The sequence below is a fragment of the Crocodylus porosus genome, unplaced genomic scaffold (assembly GCF_001723895.1).
Source record: "Crocodylus porosus isolate Cpor-Errol unplaced genomic scaffold, CroPor_comp1, whole genome shotgun sequence".
Classification (NCBI taxonomy): Eukaryota; Metazoa; Chordata; order Crocodylia; family Crocodylidae; genus Crocodylus; species Crocodylus porosus.
The window spans coordinates 34,820,837-34,843,474 of NW_017728917.1; the positions used below are offsets into that span (position 1 = coordinate 34,820,837).

General features: G+C 41.3%; 1 protein-coding gene across 1 annotated transcript in view; it reads right to left on the reverse strand.

Moving 5' to 3' along the window:
* IARS (isoleucyl-tRNA synthetase) overlaps positions 1–22,638 on the reverse strand; it is a 213,973-nt gene that overhangs the window by 107,787 nt on the left and 83,548 nt on the right. Inside the window, exons 15-17 of the mRNA XM_019537053.1 lie at positions 12,665–12,791; positions 7,624–7,697; positions 5,609–5,803 (exon numbers count right to left, since the gene is read on the reverse strand). Coding sequence (XP_019392598.1) covers positions 5,609–5,803; positions 7,624–7,697; positions 12,665–12,791 — 396 coding nt within the window. The remainder of the gene's footprint in view (positions 1–5,608; positions 5,804–7,623; positions 7,698–12,664; positions 12,792–22,638) is intronic.

Below are 22,638 nucleotides of genomic sequence, written 5' to 3' on the forward strand. Positions count from 1 at the left end.
TTTTTCCCCTGGCAGTCCCGTCCCCCTCCCCTTACTGCACAGATCCTGCTATTCCTGAACACATGGAAATGAGCAGCAAAAAAAAAAAAAAAAAAAAATTTAACTTCAAAATGAAACATGGCCATTTGCATATTTAATTATAGTATCCATAGACTTTGTTCAGCCAGAACTGGTGCACGTTACCATTTTTTTTTGTTTGTTTGTTTTGAGATTACTACAAGTTTTAAACACACGTGTTTCATAGACACATTCTTGAGCAACAATTTGGCACCCGCTTACATCTAGTATAAATCATGCTTTTTTTTTTTCCTCCCGTTTTTTTTGCACCGGTCCTGGAAGCACTGCCAGGTCAGTGCATGGAGTGGATGGAGCAAGCTCCGGTTCTACCACCCAACACCAAAAAGAATCTGCTCAATATAGCATTATATTAGACCAAAGCTAAAAGGCTCATGATTTACCATATCATTCACTGGGCTGGGCCCCACCAGAGTCAACATCACGTCAAGCCATGGTGAGCCATGACACCACACACAGTTCACCCAGAAGCCCTCTGATGTGTCCTCTCGCAGCCTGGCACATATGATTAATGTGGCCTTGCCCTCCACAGTAACCCCACAGCTCAGCATTGCTCAATATGTGTGTGTATTCTAGATACGCCCCCCACCCAAGTATCAATGTGCTAATTAGTCCACACTCGTGACTGGAATTAGGTGTTCCTATCAAGTCTTGGGATGTTCCAAAAATGTGTATGCAGATGAAGTCCAGAGGACCCTGGTCTGGCTTCACCTCATGAGGGGCCACACTGATCGTACACGAGGCCAAGCGAGGGTATGGCAGAGGGATTCTGGGTGAACTGTACGCAATGTTGTGGCTTACCGTGATTCATAAGAGTTGGCAGTGAGGGGAATTGCACTTAATGGGCACTAGCATGTATTATTCAGATTCACTAACCTATCCTCATCATAGGTTCCCATCAGCATATTTTCCCCACGTGGACCATGTATTTTATAGTCATGCTGTGTTGGCTGCATTTACTCAATGTCGTAGCTGCTTTCCAATGCTAAACACATGGCTGCTTTTGGCAGCAGTTTAATGATAGGCAATGTATTTAGTGAGATTTCCTTGAATGTGATAATAAAATGACAGACTTTTTTCCCCATGCCAACTGGAGAGGAAAAAACCTCATCTTGTATTCAAGTAAGTAAGGGGCTTTCAAAGAAAAACCTAAACCTTCAACCTGACTCATATGAGTAAGACCAATGAAGCGTAAAGAGATTGGAAGGTCACTAAGAGTCTAGTGTAGTGATGCTCAGACCACAGATCCAAATAAAGTGGCTCTTCAAAGTTACCACCTGCAGCTCTTCACCGAATCCTACTGACATCTTCCTTGTAAAATCTTAAAAACAGAAACAGCACTGGATCTTTATTCTTTGTCGTATCAGCCACTTTGGATACAGCTGGCTATATGCATTCTTAAGGTCATACCGAGCCTTACTTCTAGGGTCTCTGCTTCTCCTCCTTACCTAGTTACTCCTTCAGATGAACTTTTTTATTCCTCATATCGCCAATCATCTACAGTGGACATACAGAGTCATTTCCTTGGTCTCCAGTCCCCTTTTCTTCCTCTACACCTCACCTCCGGATAAATCTCATGTACAAAACCACTGAGACTGGATGACTTGCAGATTTAACTCTACTGTCTCCTATTCAAATTAAAACTATGGCCTGTCTCCCTGGAATCTCCTCATGGATGTACAAAAAGAAATGCAAAACTCTAGAACTCTTTGTTCAGAAATGATACCTTTTATTAGACCAACTAAGAAGTCACACAAAATATATCTTTTTTCACAAGCTTTCATGTAGGTGCACCCTTCTACTCAAGTTCAACACGTCTAAAACAGACCTCTTAATCCTACTATCTATAGCACTTCCTGCCATCTCCTTTGTCCTAATCACAGCCTAGATTTCTTCATAACAATTGCTGAGATACAGATTTTCCTATCCAAGCTCTCATCATCTCTTGTCTATTATTGAACATGCTTTTTTCTGGCCTTGGCAAATGCAACCCTGTACCCTGCCATGTAAAGAGAAAGTGTCAAAGTGAGACTAAGAAAATTATCTTCACAGCACAATTTTCAATGCATCTCTCTACTGGCTACCACTTTTCTACCATTCACACATCAGTTCCTTATCTTCCCTTTGTAATGCCATTCGCAATCCAATGTCAAGCCTACCTGTTATTTCTTGTATATTGACTTCAACCTCTGATCAGTCAACAAATTTAGCCTCCACTGCCCACTTATGTTTCTGATAAGAACCTTCAAGTCTATAAAAGTCTGCAAAGCTAGCTCCTTACATGCCTTCAAAACTCTCTTTTAACACGATGCCCACTGAGACCATTGACCCTCATGCTAATCACAGTGGTCTCATTGTCTCTTATGTTTCCTGTCCTGTCTCTATACAACTGTCACCTTGTCTTAGTCTGAAAACTTGGGACAGGAACCTTCATCTGCTTGCTCTGTGTACACAGCACTTAACACACTGGTACCCTGGGTCCACAACTAGAATCCCTAAGCATTACAATAGTAATACAACAGGAATAGGTGACTAAAGAGATTCCTTTGGGAATTTTAAATAGCTTATAATAAGATGAACAGAGCAATTCCAACAATAAGGAAGAAGAATGCATCTGAAATTAATTTAGATATACATCTTAAGAATGGTGTTATTAATGGCATAATTAGTTACTTTCAAAGGCAAATATAACTGCTATAAAATTTCAAAGTATTGTTCACCTATTCCTAATCACAAAATTCTTTTGTCTGATGTGCTTTACAAACTACATTTTGAGGTTTACGCTTTACATCAGTAGAAGGTTCAATATGTACATCTACATCCAAACCAAAAACATGTATTTAATTGCAGGTGATTGAACTTTGTTACTCCTACTTTCCAACTGGCACACATTTTATACAAAAAAGAACTAAAAAGGCTAGCATCTTATCCTGGCCCAAAGCTCTGACAGAATTTCAAGGCCTCATTAACTATATAATTCTACATGACAACCTGAAGATGAAGCAAAGTCTAACTTTCAAGATACACTCTTTAATTATTAGATAAATTGAAAAAAAGACACCTGGCAGGTGTAAAAGATTAGAAGTAAAATTACCAATGCTCAAATAAAAGATAATGGGAAAAGGTGCCATTGTTTGAGATGGCCCGTCTTGAAACTGTCAAAACAGCCTCCAAAAGACTTGCCCAAGTTCTAATACTAACACAGGAGTTTTTCAAATAAAATCCACTTACAACAACATTTCAGAGCTAACTGGTATATTAATTAGTCATTCAGTGGTGGTGTGCTATAAAAGCGGCTTGTCATAACTGGAGAAGGACAGATACAGTCATGTTTCACAGAATCTCAATCTGTCAGAAAACTTAGGAAGACTGGAAAAAAAATTCATTGAAAGTATAATATAGTTTTAAACTCTTGACACCTCTAGTAAATCCTGAAGTGGCCATTATCCTAAAAGAATAACTCTCAACTCTTAACTACTTTAGTTTTTGTAAAGCAATATTAATTATAACACCTAATAGCATCTTTATGAAAACACCACTTTTTTAACAGATCATTTTCAGTGAATCATAACACAGGTTCTCATAACTTACTGAGGCAGCCAGCTTGTAAATCCACTTAAATATCAGAACAGTAGTTCTCAACCTTTTCAGACTCCAGGCACCCCTCCACAGCTTTTCTGAATTTGGCAACATCTGACTTGAAAACCACTGTTCCAGTGGCACAACTAGTTATTTCCACATATTGGGCACAGAGGTGAGTGAGGAAGGAGCTGTGCTGAAAGCAGAAGGGGGGAGTGGTGGGGCCAGGCAGAGAGTCTTTCCTGCCACAGTGTGGGTTCACCTAGGGGCTGCAGTTTCATAATAGGGACCTGAGGCAGAGTATCCCTTGTCAGTCTCACTCATCCCCTGCTTCATTACTCTTTCATAGGTGCTAGGGGTCTGCAGGGATCTGCATACAGATCATGGCTGTGCTGTGAAAGGGTTAATACAGGAACTGTTGCCCCAGTTGTGGGAAAGGAGAAGTTAGGCTTCAAGAGATACCCTGCCTGTGGGTTGACAGCCTCTGGGCGAGCCCCTGCTGCGTGCAGACCTCTGCTGTCAACTCTGGCACCCTTCCCTCCCCCACTTCCAATGCAGTGCCCTTTCCACAGTCAGTGGCTCCCATGGCTCCTTCCAGTACCTCGATGTCATGTCCCAGTTGCGCAACTGTGACTAAGCAGAGCTGTTCCCCATGCTTGTTTCCAGGAAGGGGTGTGCTGGACAGACCTGGCTCTTGCTGCAGCTGCATCCTGGTCCACTTGGCTCCCCTTCCTGGAAACAATGGCATGCCAAATGGTTTCACCTGCCCTGCCCATGGTGACAGTGCCAGAACTACATCACCTCTAAAAAGGCCTTGTGGCTCCCCCAAATGGTAATCAACAGTACCCCAGTTGAGAACTACTGGATTAGAATGAACCTCCTCCTCATCCTTTGTAAATCCTACCTCTGGGTATAAGCTAAATATACTTGTAGCAGTTTCAAAACTAGACTCTTCGTGACTGTATCCAGGGTCAAAGTTTGGGCAACGGAGCTCATTTGTGTTGCAACAGGCTCATAGCTCCCTCCCCTTTTTTATGTGGTTTCAAGTATACACTTGCCTGCACCCAATGCAGTGATTCTCAAATAGGGTGCCACAGCACTGTAGCGTGCCTTGAGATCCCTTCAAGGAGGATGCCCCAGGGTACCACACAACATGAGCCCATAAATCATGTTTGCATGCCTAATAAGATAAACCCAGAGATATCAAATAGGAATCCATGAAGTCAAAACACTCTGACCTGTTGTGATCTTTCCGGGCTCTTTGCAACAAAAACAAACCAAAAAAAATGCTCTATTATTTTTCTATAGTAAAACAAATAAATGAAGAACTAAGAGCTGGCATTCTCCGAGGGGTGCCTTGAGTCTAACAAGGGATACCTTCAGTCTAGAAAGGTTGAGAACCACTACCCTCAAGCTGTACATTGAGTGCTTCTGAAGAAGGAAACCTGAGAGCAAATCAAGCCTGAAGAAGGCTTGAGGCAATGTGTATGGTGCTATAAATAAAAGCAAAATTCCAGGAACAGAGATGTTGGCTTGTTTACATTCTTTCCAATTTAACCAATAGAGAAAATTTAAATTGCATCCAGGGAATAGGGTTACTGATCTATCCATCAGGTTTGGAATCCATATAACAGGGGGTTTTTTCAGCCAACTCGGCCTTTCATCTGTTTGGGGTGAATAAACCAAGTTCCTTGCAGCATTCTTTGTGGGAGCCTTCTCAATATAGTCAGTATTACTACCCAACACAACCTGGCACAAGTAAAAGGAATCATCTTACCCTACATTTTGGGCAGCATGCTGCATGTTATCTGACTTTCTCTCATGCTACCAAAATACCAGTATTCCAAATGAAAGCCACACATTTACAATTTGTACATCATTTAAAGACTAATCAGACATAAAAAGTACTATGTATACAGCAAATGCTACATAAAAATCTGGGACAAAAAATTACCATCCTCTGGTTTGGTCAATGCCTTCAGCAATGAAATCAGCAGGGAAGGCATCTTCAAATTCTTTTTTGTTCTCAAATGGATAATGGACTTGAGCATATGGCATGCTCCCACTCTCAAACCAGCAGTCAAACACTTCGGAAACGCGGTGCAACATGCCCTTTCTGCAGCGTGAAGGGATGGTTAGATGATCAACGCTATGAGGTGAAAGGGGGGTGGGAGGACGAAGAGAGAGAGAGTTTGACAAATACTCAAGTTAGACAGACAGAAGTGTGGTTGCAACAAAACTTAATCCACATTATGCCTGGATGTCAGGTAGGGAACAATAACACCACCATCAACACCACCACTGTATTTATTCTAATATAAGACAACCCTGAATATAAGATAACCCCCTATAATTAGATCCTATATATGGAAAATTTATAAAATTTATTATTTTCCAGATACTGACACACCTGCATAAAGGATCCATGTACTAATTAGCCCTCCACTCATGACTGGAACCACATGTTTTGTCACAAGTCCTGGGATCCTCAAAAATTTATATTCAGATGAGATGCAGGGCAACTGAGTCCAGCACCATGGAGGGTGGGGCCACACTAATTATATGCAAAGAACAGACTGAGGGCAGCAGAGTAATTCTGAGTGAACTATTTGGGGCCCTGTTTGGTGATCTGTCAGACATTTAAGGCCAGGAAAGAAACAGAAATCACTGGAAGTGGTACAGAAAAGCACAGCTCACCTGTGCGAGGGAAAAGGAACAAAAAATGTATTAAATGTAGTGGCTCATAATGACTTTAAAAAGAGCTGGTGCTGATGGAATGAACACTACCATGTACCTGATTCAGACAGGTTCTACTAACCTATCCTTGTGGTAGATGGCTAACACTGGCTATAGTATATGTTAAGTTGCACGCAAAATCAGTTATCATGTTTTGTGTTATTTAATCTTTGATACTTTTCTGTTGTATCTCCTTCTGTGAGGCCTCTGTTGGGGTCATTTTTAGAATGTCTGGCTTTGTTTTTCTAATAAGATGTAAGATTCCCATCGTATCTTGGCCTTTTTTGGCTAAGATCAAATGTACCATTTTTGGGACTGCCAAGGGCAGGGTGTCACTGCCTGGTATTGCTGTACTTCCAGACCCAGTGCCAGTTCCCTGCAGAGGGGACATCTAGCAGGATTTTTCTGTTTGTTAGTTTGTTAAGGGCCCCCCCGCAAAAAAAAGTTCCCTATCAGTATGCCCAATATGAGCCATGCGTTTTATGGTTATCCTGTGTTGGCTGCCTTTAATCAAATTGATAGTTGGTTTCCATTACTGAGCATGTGCTGCTTTTGGCAATGGGCACGTCTACACATGAGCTGGGCTACAGTTGTTACTGCACAGTCATTTAGTACTTGGTTAAGCAAGTTACTGCATAGTCCTGGTGCCACACAGATCATTTCCAAAGCTACTACACAGTAGCAACAAGCTACTGCACAGTAGCTCATTGCTACTACACTGTAGCGTCAGCATCTTGGTTCGTGCCTGCCGATGTTATGTCGCCATAGTGATAAGCTACAGCAATGTCGCTCGTTGCTACGGCAACATAGCATCTTGTGTAGATGCACCCAGTGTATTCAATGAGGTTTCCTTGTATGGATACAAGACAAGGAGCTCCCCCTCCCCTGCCCCCCCCACGCTGATGGGGGGGGGAGGGGAGGGAGCAAACCTCATCTTATATTCAAGAAAATATAGTAATAGAATTTCCGTGTTGTTTCCATAAGTCAGCACTATATCTGACAAATTTCTTAAGTTTAAAGACTATTTGGAGATTGAGTACTGATCAAGTTACACTCCCAAAAAAGAAAAAACTCATATACTTAATGCTGCTTCTCAAAAGCCCCTACTTCCCCTTATGATCCTCTAAGTTGGTTTTCTGGGGGAGAAAAATGAAACCTTAACATTTCTAGCTACTGCTGCCTACCGATTTCTTATTAACAAGAGGAACAGTTTATGCTCAAGCATGTTCTAACCTTTCTCTGTGAAGATCCGTGATTTTCACTCCTGATAGCTCTTCCAGTTCTGCCACCGATCCAATGCAAACCACCTGTTAAAAATAGTCGATTATTTTACAACCAGTTATACTGATATTTTAAAAGTTATGACAGCATTATATTAGAGACCAATTTCTACAACAATACAGAGATTAAGTATACAATAAAAAAGAAGTCAAATTTGCCCTTTTAAACTGAAACTTGAAACTTTCTGCTCTGTTTCCTTCAGTGTGTATGGGGGGAAAATTGAATTCAAAACCAATTATGTTACATATGACATACAGTATTTCAATAGCAACTTTCATCTGAAGATCTCAAATTATTCTACTGAGCTGCTAGATAGCCTATGTTAAACAAGGAAGCTAGAAAGGCTAAAAGATCTGCCTTACCAAAATGAAAAGGTAGTAAAAGTTTGGCACAGAATCCACATCTACTAGGCCTAATCTAATATTTCAACTAACAGGCAAGCTGCTTCATAAGAAAGTTAAAAAGGCCTTCAGATAATAATACAAAATGCTTATAACATCATTAACCGTTTAGAATGCATGTTGTCGCTAAGATCAAATGAAGATGGTCACTATCTAGCATTCAACAACCTTTTTACATCAATATGCCCTTATTCTAAGCTCAAAGAACTCAAACTGTTTCTTCACTTTTACCATAAGAGAAAAATAACTCCATCTGGTGTTTTTATTTATATTGCTGTGACATACAGGAGAAGGAAAAGTCTACATAATGTAATTATGTGGGCTTTTAACAACACTCGGAAGGACTGACCTTGAGAAGTAAGCACATGCAGGGTATAGGAAAGCAAAGTTTTTCTCATCTTTAAATTATAATACTAACTAAAGAATTCATGATCCCCCCTCCTTTTCTCCCTCTTGCATGTGTGCATACCACCTCCCGCCACCTTCTGGTTCATGGCCAACTAGGAAATATTGATCTAGCCATAAGAGGTTTGATTAAATCCCAGGTGCTATTGCCCCACATTAAAATCTTTACATTGTGAAGGGGAAAAAAATGGCTGTTTGAGGAGGCAAAGGTTGAGCAGAGAGACAGTAATGCCCAGCTGAGCATGAGAGTCGTGAGCTAGACACCTTTCACATAGCTATCTTTCAAGGTTATATTAACTGACCTCTTGTGCTTTAGGGACATGAATCATAACCCTTATGGCTAAAGATAACCCTACATATACATTTATGTGCTCCGAGAAGCTAAAAAAGCTAGAGCATATTTTGTTTTATATTTGCAAGTCATCGTTCATTGCTATTGTGAGTGGAGGCCTTTATTTTATTTTTTAAGGACAAAGAAGTTCACAATTGAATTAAACTGCCAGCCTATATTATTAAACACCACCTCCAGTTCTCAAAATACTTTAAACACATATTGAAAAACTTCATAGACTTCAGCACATTTTCCTGGTTAAACAACAGAAGTTAAGCTCCTACATGCTAGAGAGTTTGAAATTAAGTTGCTGCTATGAAATAGCTTTTTTTAAATTACTGTTTTCCTTGGTTTTGCTTTTAAATGATGCATAAATCTATTTTTCAATTCATATTTGAAATACGATTTGCTACTATTTAGTCGTTTTTGTGGAAAGTTGAAATTAGAGAATTTAAATTTATAATGATAGAGTAATTAAACACCTTCAGTTACGTACCTTTACTTGATAATTATGCCAGTAAATGCAACTGAAATAACTGAGGACTACATATTGATTTGCAATGTATAATACCAATTATAAATTACATTTCACTGCATAATATCAATTAATTCACTTCACTACGTATTAAATAATGAAGCCACATAATCTCTTCTGGTTTTAATGCGCACAGTACAAACACCTGCACTGAACCAGTTCTTCCACGGGGTGGGGGGGGGGAATTCACAGTAGTCTGGTATGGCTACTGTGCCACAGTAAAATTAAGGTTAGAATTTTTCTTTTTACTTATTTGCTTGATTTAACAAAAGAGAGTATTAAATGCTGCATTTAATTTGTAGGCAACTCTTTCCATATTAAACCTAACTAAATATAAAAACATTCCTAGCTTTAATTTTGAAAGGGCTCAGCAGCCATACCAAACTACTGACCTGCAATACCATCTCTAGCCAGTGGTTAGGTGAATTCTCTAAAATAATTATAAGAGGTCAGTAAGAGCACTTCTACCATTTCTACCCCAAATATCTGAACTCTGGAAAATATTTTCACTAAAATCAAAAGGGAATGAAACTCTGTCTTCCAGGTTAGACAAGTACAAAACTAAAACAAGGAAATGAAGAAATCAAGAGATTCCATGCAACATTACAAGAGGTCAATATAGAGAAGTAGTGCCATCCATGTCTAGACCTTTTCAGCTATAAACCAAAACGTTCTTCAAAAATGTTAGTGCAAGACTAATGATTTTAATGCAAAACCTTCTTAGAGTGCAGACTGCATTTTTATTTTAACTTTGCTCAGTGGTGTGAAACATATGGCCTCCAGACCAGATCTAGCATATAGAGACATGTTATCTGGCCCAGCATATAGAGACATGTTGCTGTACCAGCCCCACACACTGACTGCATGCCCACATGCTACCTGCAGCACATGGACTTGACCTGGAGCCACGTACCTTACATACCCCACTGGACTGGCTCTGCATGCTGGCTCTAAGGCTGATTTGGATCAGGCCATGCCAAAGCCAGCACACAGGGCTGGTTTAACAGAACACCACATACAGCATGCACCCCATGCCAGCCCCTTGTGCAGCACATGCCACATGCAGTACACACAGCTTGCAGCACAAGCTAGACTCAGAGCTGCATGCAACACAAAGAAGCTGCAAAGTGTGCCGTCTACAGTGCCAGGTTCAGCCCATACACCACAAGCAGTGCACACCCCGTGTGTCAACCCTGTGGGCCACGTACACAATGAGTCCCAGACTGGCATGTGCTATGCATGGGCTGGACCCAGTGCCACAGGTGCTGCGCAGCAGGTAAGTCCCAGTCTAACCCAAAGAACCTCATGGGGCGGAATGAATTTGACACTGCTACCTTACCTTATATATGCGAGTTGTGTAAAACTGCAAACCTTCAACCTCAGAAGGCTGAGCCAGAATCATTATCTTGATGGACTTATATTTTGATCATGCAGACAGCATTTTAATAAAAGAGGTTGTTATGCTACCTCACCTGGACCCTGATCCCAACTACTTCAAGGCGTCTCTCTCCCATTGACAATACATGGCTACATCCAGATGGTGAAGTTTTCAACCCCAGAAGCAATGCCTTCAAGCACAGGGTGCAGCTCCACAAGGCTGCCTTCTGAACCGTGTTCACATGGGCAGGTTAATGGACAGTGCTAATTAGCCTAGTCAAGTGCTACACAGAGGCTACTACATACACTGTTTCTGACTCAGTAGGCAGCCCACTGGGAGCACTGCTGCATGCTTGAGAGGTTCACTCCTACCACTTGTGACAGCAAGTTGATCACAAAGACATAGCCATGACATGCCTACCTAGCAGTATCACTGCAAAAAGAAGAATAATGCAAGAAAGCACTCAACATATTGTTAACTGTCATAAATTGATTTAGCTAACTGCTTGCAGGGACACACTGTTAGCAGTGTGACCAAACAGCTCTACACAAACCATCACTGGGTCCAAGGACCATCATTTGAGAATATGCCCCTAAGGAGTTTTCCCAAAGGGTACATACAGCAGGCTATATTTCAAGAAAAGAAAGATTTTAGCTAGAGAGGAAGGTCACATCACAATTTATTCTGCCTAAGAGTTTCTCTCTCTATTGTAGTAAACTACTCTTGAAGTGGCCTGCTTCACTAGTATCCCCAAAGCACAGAACAAGTAAATTGTGTAAAAACTAGAAGACACCATACAGGAACCTAAAGCATTTCTAAAAAGACAGGCAAAATGGATTAATCCAAGTGGTCACTTCTTATAACTGAGCTAAAACGTGAATTTTGATTGTAAAAGATCAAAATATAAGTCCATCAAGATAATGGTTCTAAAATCAGAGCCTCCTTTGGCTCAGCTTTCTGAGGTTGAAGGTTTGCAGTCTTACACATAACTTGTATATGTAAGGTAAGGTAGCAGTGTCAAATTCAGTCGGCCCCATGAGGTTCTTTGGGTTGGACTGGGACTTGCTTGCTGTGCAGCACCTGTGGCACTGGGTCCAAAGGCTGCCAACAGATCTGAACATTGGTGCAACTTTTATAGAACAATAGGTTTTTTTTCCTTACCTACATATGTTTTTCTTGTGGGTTATCCTGCCTTGTTTCAAAATGCTAACATAAGTTTCCTTCAGCAAGGAAGTTAAAAAGGAATGGACACCTCAGGATACTGTCATTTCCATTTCTATCATATGGGCATCCTGACTGCACACTATTTGTCCAGAGCAGCTCAGCAGCTCCACCCTGTGCCTGACCCAGCTGAGCGAGCAGCGGGAGGGGGTGGGGGGGTGTATGCTCCCAGATCAGGACAGGGCAGGCAGCAGAGCGGGGGCTAAGGGGGGCTGCAGTGCAGCTCAGTGCAGCCCTGGACTTGCCTGCCCCACCCCATGCAGATCTGGGGACACACACCCCCTCTCAAGCCCTCCTGGACCAGTGGCGGGAACAGTGATGGGAACCGTTAGTCGAGCTACCAGACAAGCAGTGCACAGCAGCAGAAGCTGCCACCCACCCCTCCCCACAGGGAGCATTGATCTGCACCCCCTCACCGCAGGGGGCATTGATCTGCCTTCCACCACACCTCTTTACTTTCCTCCCCCCTTCCACCACTTACCAGCTGCACACAGTATCAACTGTCGTAAATGAACCAATTCCCCATTTGTAACATTTGTTCCTATAGAAAAATTGGTCCAGACTTGCAACATTTCAACTTAAAACATGGTTTTCAGAAACCAATTGCATCCTAAGTCCCAAGACTGCTTGTATAATACATTTTGGCAGCATCTTTCCCACACTTGTGGTTGGAGCCATTTATTTCTGAACTCCCTTGGACAAACATAACAGGCCTTACATACCTCTTCAAAATCATCACTGACCCATAAAGGAATAGGTGTTCCCCAGTATCGGTTTCTGGATATAGCCCAGTCACGGGCTTCTTTCAACCAGTTTCCAAAACGCTTCTCTCTTACAAAGTCAGGAACCCTGCAGTGAATATTAAAAACAATTTGTTTATTAAATCTGACCAAAGGCTTCCAGGAGGATAATAGGCAACTGCCATATTCATACCACCATTTTAAACTGAAGTGATTAATTATTAGAATTTGGCATGCTTGGACTACAGAGATATAAAATTGGCAAGGAACTTAAATTTTTTTTCTTTTTGGCTTTTGGGAAAAAACTATTATTATTTTTGTCCTTCCTTTAGATCTTCAAATGGATTGTATGAGTGCAAGGGTATTTATTATTCAAAGTAATTTTCTTAAGATCTGTATATAGTTTGACTAAACATATGAATATGTATTGTACTTGTGCAGAAGGTAACTGATATGTTTACTGCTTCCCTGGGTCGCCATAACTCCTGCTAATAACTTTTCAAAATAAGACTAAAAAGCATTATCCCTCCTCTACCATAAAAATGTCTTCAATAAAAATAAGCTGATACTAAATACAAATTTTTCCCCAAAACATCAATGGTTTAGAGTTTTGTTTTTCTCATGCATTAGCATCTTGTATCAAGAGCCATCATACAATGCTACATACGGACATTGTGGGCAGCTGTTTAGCATTCAGTCAGTTTCTACTTTCAGGGTCAAGGTACCATTTACATCATCTTTGTACAAGATGCTGTACAATTTGTGTTCTCGAGAACAAACAAAGTTCTGGACTAACAGATTCTCGAACAAAGCAATGGCTTTCCCTTACACTCAGCACAGCCACTAATTCTTCCCCCGCCACCCCAAAAAGAAGTGTAACCAGTGGCAATACTGCTTTTAGACTTCACTTGTTTCAAGTCATTAATGGGCTTTAGGAGTTGTTATACTACTACAAATTCACAGAATTCAAAGATGATGAAAGCCTCCAAGAAAGACTACTTGGATATGCTAAACAGAACGTTAGTTAACTAGCGATTGTTCATTTTCTGTGAAAATGAACAGACTGTTTAATTCAATCCAAGTATCAGTGAAGTATCTGGGATAACACTTTTTCTTGGACAAGCTAATTTAAGTTAATTGTCTTTCATCCCGGGAAAAAGTGCAAAGGGCTAATGCCTCTCCCAGGTGTTGATTCCCATCAGCCAGAATGAACTCTAATGCAAAGTCAGTTTTTAGCCCCAAGCTTCAGAATCTTTCAGTATTACCAAAAGCTATTAAAAATAATAATGTTGCACTGAAATATACTGTTTTAAGACAAATGTTATACATAAGCAAATTAGATGGTTAAAATAATCAGCAGCATAAAGTTGTAGATACAAACCTGCCCAGAATTGCCTGGCCTTTCAAATTACATTCAGACTAATATTTAAAAACACCTACATAACCCTAGAGCCTAAATTCTGAAGAGAAAAAGGCGGTTAGAAACTTGGTAGCCAAACATCTTTAAAAATATACCATAGATACTTCTAAAATTTCTACTATCCCTAAGTTTATCTGTGTCCCACAAAAACACCACAGTGCAGATGCTCCTCTAGCACTACTCCCCAACACTCACCCAACTATTTCAGACTAGAAGCAGCAAAGTAACTATTGACATATTACCCAAGTGTCTGCAATTCAAAAAAGCCTTTGCATGTACAGAAAGTAAAACATTCTATATCCAGATGTATAGAAAAAACAAACCAAAATTTTCCTTTTCTTGATCTAAGAGACTTCACGTATTAAAGTGTTAATGAAGCAGAAATTGCAAGATTTGATGATCAATACAAAGATTTGCTGATGACTTTCAACTCCCGAAGGCTTTAAGATTTATGAAATGAGAGAAACTAGATTATGATATACTTCAAAGACCTTAGTCTGAATTTTGATTATACATGTGTGTTTATGTAATTGGTTAAAAAACATACGCATTCCCAGGTTTGCTCTTTTTATACGGCACTGAGGCAAACAAGTTGAGCAACTGTTATCAGCAATTGCTCAAATTGAACAATCATATCAAGAAGTACAATTGCTGATGGGGTTATTCATCCAAATGCAATCAAACACCATACAGGTTTCCCTCACTTTATGCTGTACATACATTCCTGGAAAACAGCGCATAACTCAAATTTGCATAAAGCAGTGGTCACGAACCACCTCCCCCAGCTCAGCAGGTCACTTGGTGGAGAAGGGAAGGGGAGGCGGCTTGGGAGGCGCATGCAGCAGGGCTCGAGGCACAAAGCCCAGCCAGCAGCGGGAGCCGTACACAGATGTGGGGGCTGTCTCAGCAAACCTGGGGCAGTGCCAGCAGCTGCAGCTCTGAGGTAGGTAGTGGGGCTGGAACAGGGGCAGGCCCTGCACAGCCAAGCGTGGGATGGGGGACAGAGCCACAAACAGCTTCTCTGGGGGGCACCTGCCCCCAGATCTGCCCGCAGAGTGGGATGGGCTGCTTCCAGCCAGGATGTGCTCAGGCCTGGTGGCAGTAGCAGCACTGCAAGCAAGGCCACAGAGAGGGGCTGGAGCTCCCCTCAACCCCTGCTTCCCGAGCCGCAGCCACCCACCCCGAGCACAGAGCAGGCCAGGCCTGGTGAAAACAGTCTGTTGTAGCCTCCCAGCCCACACCTGCAGTCCACCCTCCCCCATGCCCACCAGCCCCCCGACACCTATGTCCTGGGGGGGAGGGGGCGGGGAGGAAGGAAAAGGTTGTGCCAGGCTGTTCCCACCAGGCCTGCCCCATGCTGCACTTACAGAGGGTGGCTGTGGCTCTGGGAGCGGGGGTTGGAGGGGCTACGGCTCCCCTCCATGGCCTTGCTCACAGCACCACCACCAACTGGCCTGAGCACAGCCTGGCAGGAATAGCACACAGCCCATCCCGCCCCACCCTGCAGGCAGATCTGGGGGCATATGCACCCCCATGCCCTCCAGGGCTGCATCTCCCCCCTCTCCATATTCCTGGAGAAGGCACTCGCAGCTCCATCCCCTGCCCACATCAGCTGTGCTCCCTCCCTCACCGCTGCTGGGGGGAGAGGCAGATTGATGCCACAGCAGTGAGGGAGTTGGGGCTAGGACTGGGACCCCAATCTGTCCCCCCCACAGCCCTTTCCCTTCCCCTCCCCACAGACTTACCTGCTTGGGGGGGTTTACATCGAGTTCCTTTTAAATCCCAAAAGTGATCTCCAACCTAAAAGGGTTGGAGACCACTGGCACAGACGGAACCCACTTTACGACGTAACAAATAGGGGGGATATATTCCAAGACCTCGACTGTACTGACTCCCAGATCCATTTCTACCACTTTTACAAGACAATTTTGGTGCTCACCAACAGCAGACAGTACACACAAGCACAGGGCACTATCAGTGAGGATGGTAACTACAGAAACACATTGCAGACAATAAGTGAGGAACACAGACCCACACAGGAAACTATATTTTGGTGTGCATCATTCCCACAATGCACCACACAAAGCAGCTGACTGTGGGCTTCCACCACACCAATCACTTAAGAGTGAATTTACCTTGCATATAGTACATTTTTGGTAGCACTTAGCTTGTTCTTTCAGTATGTAATTTTGTCTTTTTTTTTTCCTATCAGACTCCAAAAGTCACCTTCCATGACCTCATTTATAGTTTCTTATTTGTAATAGGAATATACGTAACTCTGGCTGAAACAGCTTAAAGAAACTTAGCATTTAAGTTTTTATTTGGTATTAACTTGCTTGCACTGAAATTTTGAATTTTAAGCAGGCTCTAACTATTACTTTAGAGCTGGGACTTACTGCTGATACACTTCATGGTGACCTTAACAAACCCTCTCTTCACTCACCAGTGAAAACCGTATTAAGAACATTAGCATTTTACCAACTAACATGGAAAACTTCTTTTAACAGTGCTTTTAAACTAGTTTCCATTTTTCAGAAGCTGTTAGACACCACAATTAGCTAAAATTTATGAGTGTTATTTACCATGGCTAGGAGCTAAAATAATCCTCTGGTAACATTAAAATTCTAAGGGTTTTCTTCTTCAAAATGCAAACAAAAAAATTAAAGTCTCCTTGCCCCATTGTTTCCCTCCCCCATCCCTACCCCTATGGTTACACCTCCAGGAAAGCTTAAATCATTTAAAAATAGTCTCTTTCCTTGGCCTACAAAAAGACATGAACATTTTCCTTTTTGTAGGGAAAATGTCATTGCCCAGTGCTGATTTCCAGCATAACTTGAGAAAGAAATTTATATTCAACGGATAATATTAACTTATAGCAAAAGCCTGTTACCCTTTTGGGTCAATAGCATATAAGTGCAAAAGATAGAACAAAATAAAATAAGGACTGTAACCTATGGACTGACGCACAATAGGAATTCATCCCTATAGTACTTAGCAAATAAATAAGGAAATGTGTTTGCTCTTAAGGAAAACTTTACTTTTCAAAGACTTGGATATAACAAAACCACCTTTGTACACTGTACATATATTGTAAAGCTTATCAATTGAAATGGATGAAAACGCCTACAAACTACGTCAATGGAAACAAATAAGCAAAAATCTTCCCGATCACCCATCATACTCCTAAATTGAAACCCTATCCCTTTTATTTGGCTTCAACAGAATTGACTGGCTAATACCTCAGATTTTTTTATGTCAGAAAATACCAAGAGCATCTTCTACTTCAATCTTTTACTTTTGATATTGGACACTAAATATTCCAAACATACCATAACACTATTTGTCCTTCATGCTGTAACTAGCATCAGCTACGTTGAGTTAAAACTCTTAAGCTTTCTGCCTGGCCTTCTAGCCACATACTCTTGCAATTACATAAAGGAAAAGTCCACTAAGTACAGTTTAACCAGGAAAAAAAAAAATCAAAATGGACCCTGTAGAAAACTGCTCTACTGTTCCATTCACAAAAAACACCCAAATCCACCTACGCATTATCTTAGCTTTATCAGAAGGTCAATGACCCTTTCCCTGCTCTTGCTAGTGTCTTGGGAGGGAAAGATAGACTGATGTTGGTTCTTCATAATCTGTCCTTAAAAGGACAGATAAATAAGGCCTCATTCATTTATTTCCTTCCCCTCCATCCTGCAGCAGTAGGAGATGGATCACTTGTCTTGGGCGTCCCTCTAAATCTCTGTTCAGCAGATCATCAGCTTCAAGTCTTGTTTACACAACTCCATAAGCCATCCTTCCATCCATATTTCTCACCAGAGTTCAGCAACATACAACACACGGGCCAGATCCAACCAACAGAGCTATTGGATCTGGCCTGCAGACATGGGGCTTCAGCAGTGAAAAAGGGCACATCACCTGTGCTGCAGCTGGAAGAAGTTGCTTCATTCTGGCCCACAGGCTGGAAAGGCTGCCAACCACTGCCTTAAGCTAACCTGTGTCTTTGAGGTCACAAAAAAAGTATTGTGAAAATTGGCTAATATTGCTAATGTTAAAGATTAAGGCTTATGTATACCATTTACTAAGCTACGGTACAATCACATGCAAAACATCTATACTTACCTCTGGTATAGTTCTATATCTTTGTACTAGAGCTAAGTTAGCTCTTCTATAGGTTTATGCCAATGTATATGCCCTGACTTGAATACATTAGCACTGCTCTTGCTGCATGCTCACTTAACATCTCTCAAAAGAGGCCAGCCACAAAGAGAACATTATACAGTAAAAGCTCTGCTATCTGGTATTTAACCAACAGAAATTCTCCATTAATTGGAGTTTCCAGCAAGCCAGATGGACATGGGTTGTGGGGGCAGGGGGACACGGAGGTGGAGGACAGAGGCAAACTGCAACGGAAAGCATGCATGCAGCAGCTGCTGCTGCCACCCAGCACCCTGAGCTGCTGCTGCTCTGTATGCAGCCACCACCACCACCCCAACTCCACAATATCTGAAAACTCTGCTGGGCTATTTCAAGTAACCAGAGTTTTTACTTAACAGGCAATCCCCTTACTCCGGGGACGCTGGATAACAGAGATTTTACTGTAGTAGGAAATAAGTCACAATATATTCTTTGGCATGTCTAATACTGACACTTTTCACAAGTCACAACATACCAGCTGTGCTGAATTTCAACCATTTATATAACCTATATATGCTCCAAAATCCTTTAGCTATAGTCTATGATTCTATACAATGATGATAATGATCATGATGATGACTGTCATAACAAAATGATGTAGTAGGTACTTGATACAATAACCAGCATACCTCAACTTACATCTAACAGCTCAGACAATGACAGTTTAGGTTTCCCAACATAAAAATGGCCACATTAGAGCATCAAGTACTTCTGATTTAAGTTAAAACCTCATAAATCATTGCCTTTGATTGGGACCTAGAAGTGATCCAGCTGCAATTTCCCATCCAGTGCTATCTGTTGGAAACAGCTTTTTTTAATCTCCCCAGATATCATGTAATTTCTGCATCATTTTTCACCTTTAAAATTCTCTCCAATATGACAGTTAGGATTTCATTTTTTTTTAAACATTTAACAAGGTTAAGAAGAATGCCATCTCAGCAGGTTATGAAGCTCTTGACTCATGTTTTTAGAGCAGTGTTGGATAACAGCAATTTCTACTTTCTTGGCAACCTAGACAGTGTGTTAAATAGGGAGGCACCAGTAGAGATGTTGGGGGCCGATTCCGATAGCCGATACTTGAGGCATATGAGCCAATACCAATCTGATTTCCGATACCAGCTGGAAAAAAGCTGTAAGACCAGCGTGGGGGAAGGCAGGGGGAAAGGAATGGGTGCGGGGAGAGGGACAGATCAACACCCCCACAGTGAGGGAAGGGGCATGGGCAGGCACTGCCCAGGTGGGGCAGGGACAGCAGGGCGGAATGGTTCTCGCTGTTGCTTGCAACCTAGGAGGACACAGGGGGGTGCCCCCGGTCTTGGAGCAGGTGCTGGCGGCACTGAGAGGATGCTGCATCCACCCCAAATTTCACTGCCACTCCAGTCCCAGCACCACTGCCTCCAGCCATCCAGCGCTCCCCGCCCCCACCCTCCCAGGGTGCAAGCAGTGGCAGAAGCTGCCCCACTCCCCTGCCCCATCTGGGCAGCACCTACCCCTGCCCCCTCCCTCACCGCAGGAGGCATTGATCTGCGCCCCCCACAAACCCCTTCCCTCCCCTTCCACCACACCAAACTGACCAGCTGCAGGCAGGTCTCCACACTGCCAAGCTCTTTTGGCTGCCTGACTGCTGCGTTGCAGCTGTGCGTAGCACGAGCATTTATCAGCCAAATTACTGGCCCCATCAGGCCAATATCCAATACGGCAAATTTTCTTTATATTGGTACTGATCTGATATCTACATAAATTTCCACTTGTATACTGTTTCAGAAGTTGAACAGCTGTTGAAGAACTGAATTTCAGTAGAGAAACTGAACAAGTGATATGACTTAGCTAAATCAGATTTTGAATCTACAAAGATTTTGAGTGGACCTACTCCAGTTTGCATATACCAAACCAAAAAAAAAATCTCTCCTGTTCTCCATCCTCAAACCTTTTAACAAACAGCTTTTTTTCCAACCCTCAAGCACATTTTGACTGTTTGTTTTTTCTATTCTCACAATTAAATTATAACTGAAGAACAGCCTTACTCCTGCTGTGTTAAAAGGTTCCACACAGGTTTGTTCTCCCTCTTTCACTGCCTTGGTTCTGCCTTTCCCTCCCCGTCAATCCTTTTCAGAAGTGAAGAGTCTAATGCCAAAAATTCCAGCTGGCAAACAAGCAAGGCAGAAAGTGCAAAGACTTATAAAGTCCTTCAAATGCTATCTTAGTCAGCTAAGCTCCACAGGAAAAATATTTTCCTTATCTTTCAAGTACGACAGATCTCAAGGATATAAACCAGATAACAGTCAGATATAAGATAGAAGAGTTTCAGTCACGAAGTATGGATTAACACTACACTAATTAAAATAGATAATCAACACTCCTGGTGATAGCTTGCATCCCTATGCATAAGTATTTTGGGGGAGGAATACCATTTAGAAAAAGTACTGTTTTTTTGTTTTTAATCCTTCCACCCCCAAAGAGAGATAGACAAGGGGTAGAGGAATACCAGCAAATCCAAAATAAGGAAATAAAAACTAATCAACGGGCGGACTATGACAGCTGTTCCTTTCTTCTAACTGTAGTCCAAAGCATTCTGTAGTACTCAAATTGCAATTCAAAATATTGATTTAAACTCATTACTCTACTCCACAGATGTGAACTACAGCACTGAATGAGTTCGTTCACCTTTCTTTCTTCCTCTCTATATGGAATACAGAACTACTGCCTTGTAACTATTATTTCCATGTCTTTCTAGACACCAGTGTAAATATTTAAGTAAAGAATAACAAATACAGCTGTATTGCCACAAAACAATATTAAATGTTATCTAAAATTACATGTCTGATTATATAACTTTAAAATGGAGTGTATATTAATTCTCCCTCACTTGTTGCCAACCATTTATTTTTATTCACCATGTTTTTCTGAAAGCCACAGTAAGATAACCTTGTCAATATGGTTTCCCTTGACAATTACTAATTTTACAAGTCTTTGAGGATTATGTGCCACCTGAAAGACTTGCATTTTTTAAATAGTAACTGGTTTAAAGTTCAACTAATTTCAAACATGAAATAAAAAAAGAGAATTATCTTAATAAGTTTAAGAAAAAGAGCATAAATGAGAATTGAGCTACTGCAGTAATGTTGTTCCTTTTCTAGAACTCAAATTAAAGCTTAGACCTCAAGTGCAAGTGTGTTCCTGGTCCAACTCCTCTGCTAGTATTTGGCAGGATACATAATATCCACCCAACACACCCTAAAAACAGAAACCAAAATGTAAGAAGTTGCCTGAAGCCACAAAAAAAAAAAAAAGCTAACAGAGCAGCACATATTACCAAGTAAATATTATTAGGCCTTCAATTGTACAAAATGAAGTTTTACTCATAACACCTGAATTCAAAAACATTTTGGATAAAAAATAATAATTAAAAAATTAGGTCTACAATTTATTACAAGATTTTTTGGAAGTGTACAACTAGGCTTTAAAAATTAAAATCTTAAATCTTCTTTATGTTAATTTATCCTCTAATAATCCTCACTCAGTCAGCCTCAAAATTGATTTTTAATGGTTCTAATTCAAAAAGAAAAATAGATGATTACTCATGCCCTTTCGACACTAATTAGGTCCAATATCATATACCTAATTTAGTTGCTTAGTGGGGGAACTGATAGTAACTGGAAGAAAGAGAAAAACTCCATCTTCTGCAAAGATGTGCAGAATTCCGAGGACCAAAGCCTTTCCATCCTTCAACTCACAGATGGCCAATGTTATTCTGGCCCATACATCATTTACCCTATGTAAAAAGTTAGGGTTGCCACCATGAACAGAAAACTGCATTCTGCCTATATGTACTCTACCTTTGTTAAATTAATAGTATATTCAATCAGTTGGTATGGCAATATTTCCCTTCACCCTCTCCTATTCTGGTTCCCATAGCAACAAACATTTCAGAGCATGACTGCAATGCTGCTGCAGACCGCATCACAACCATGCTGTCAACAATATATAGCAGCTTGATAACTTAAGATCAAGTTCATCTCTCTTCACCAATTTTATGATACTTACACAAAACCATTCAGAGAAAAAGAAAAGATGATATTTACCTTACATAACCCAGACACTGTGCTAATTGCTATTAACATTCCTAATTGACCCAATGGTAGTAAAAATTGCATGCTGAAGTCATACTGAAGCACATACATACATTTTCTTTAAATGTGCCAACTGCTACATTTAGAACTATTTTCACACTGTGTCGTGCTGTTGGTGTATTTCAACATAAAAACAAAGGCTGCTTGCAGACATCTGAAAAAAAATGGCACTAAGCCCAGATGCCCAGAGCCGGGTTGAAGTA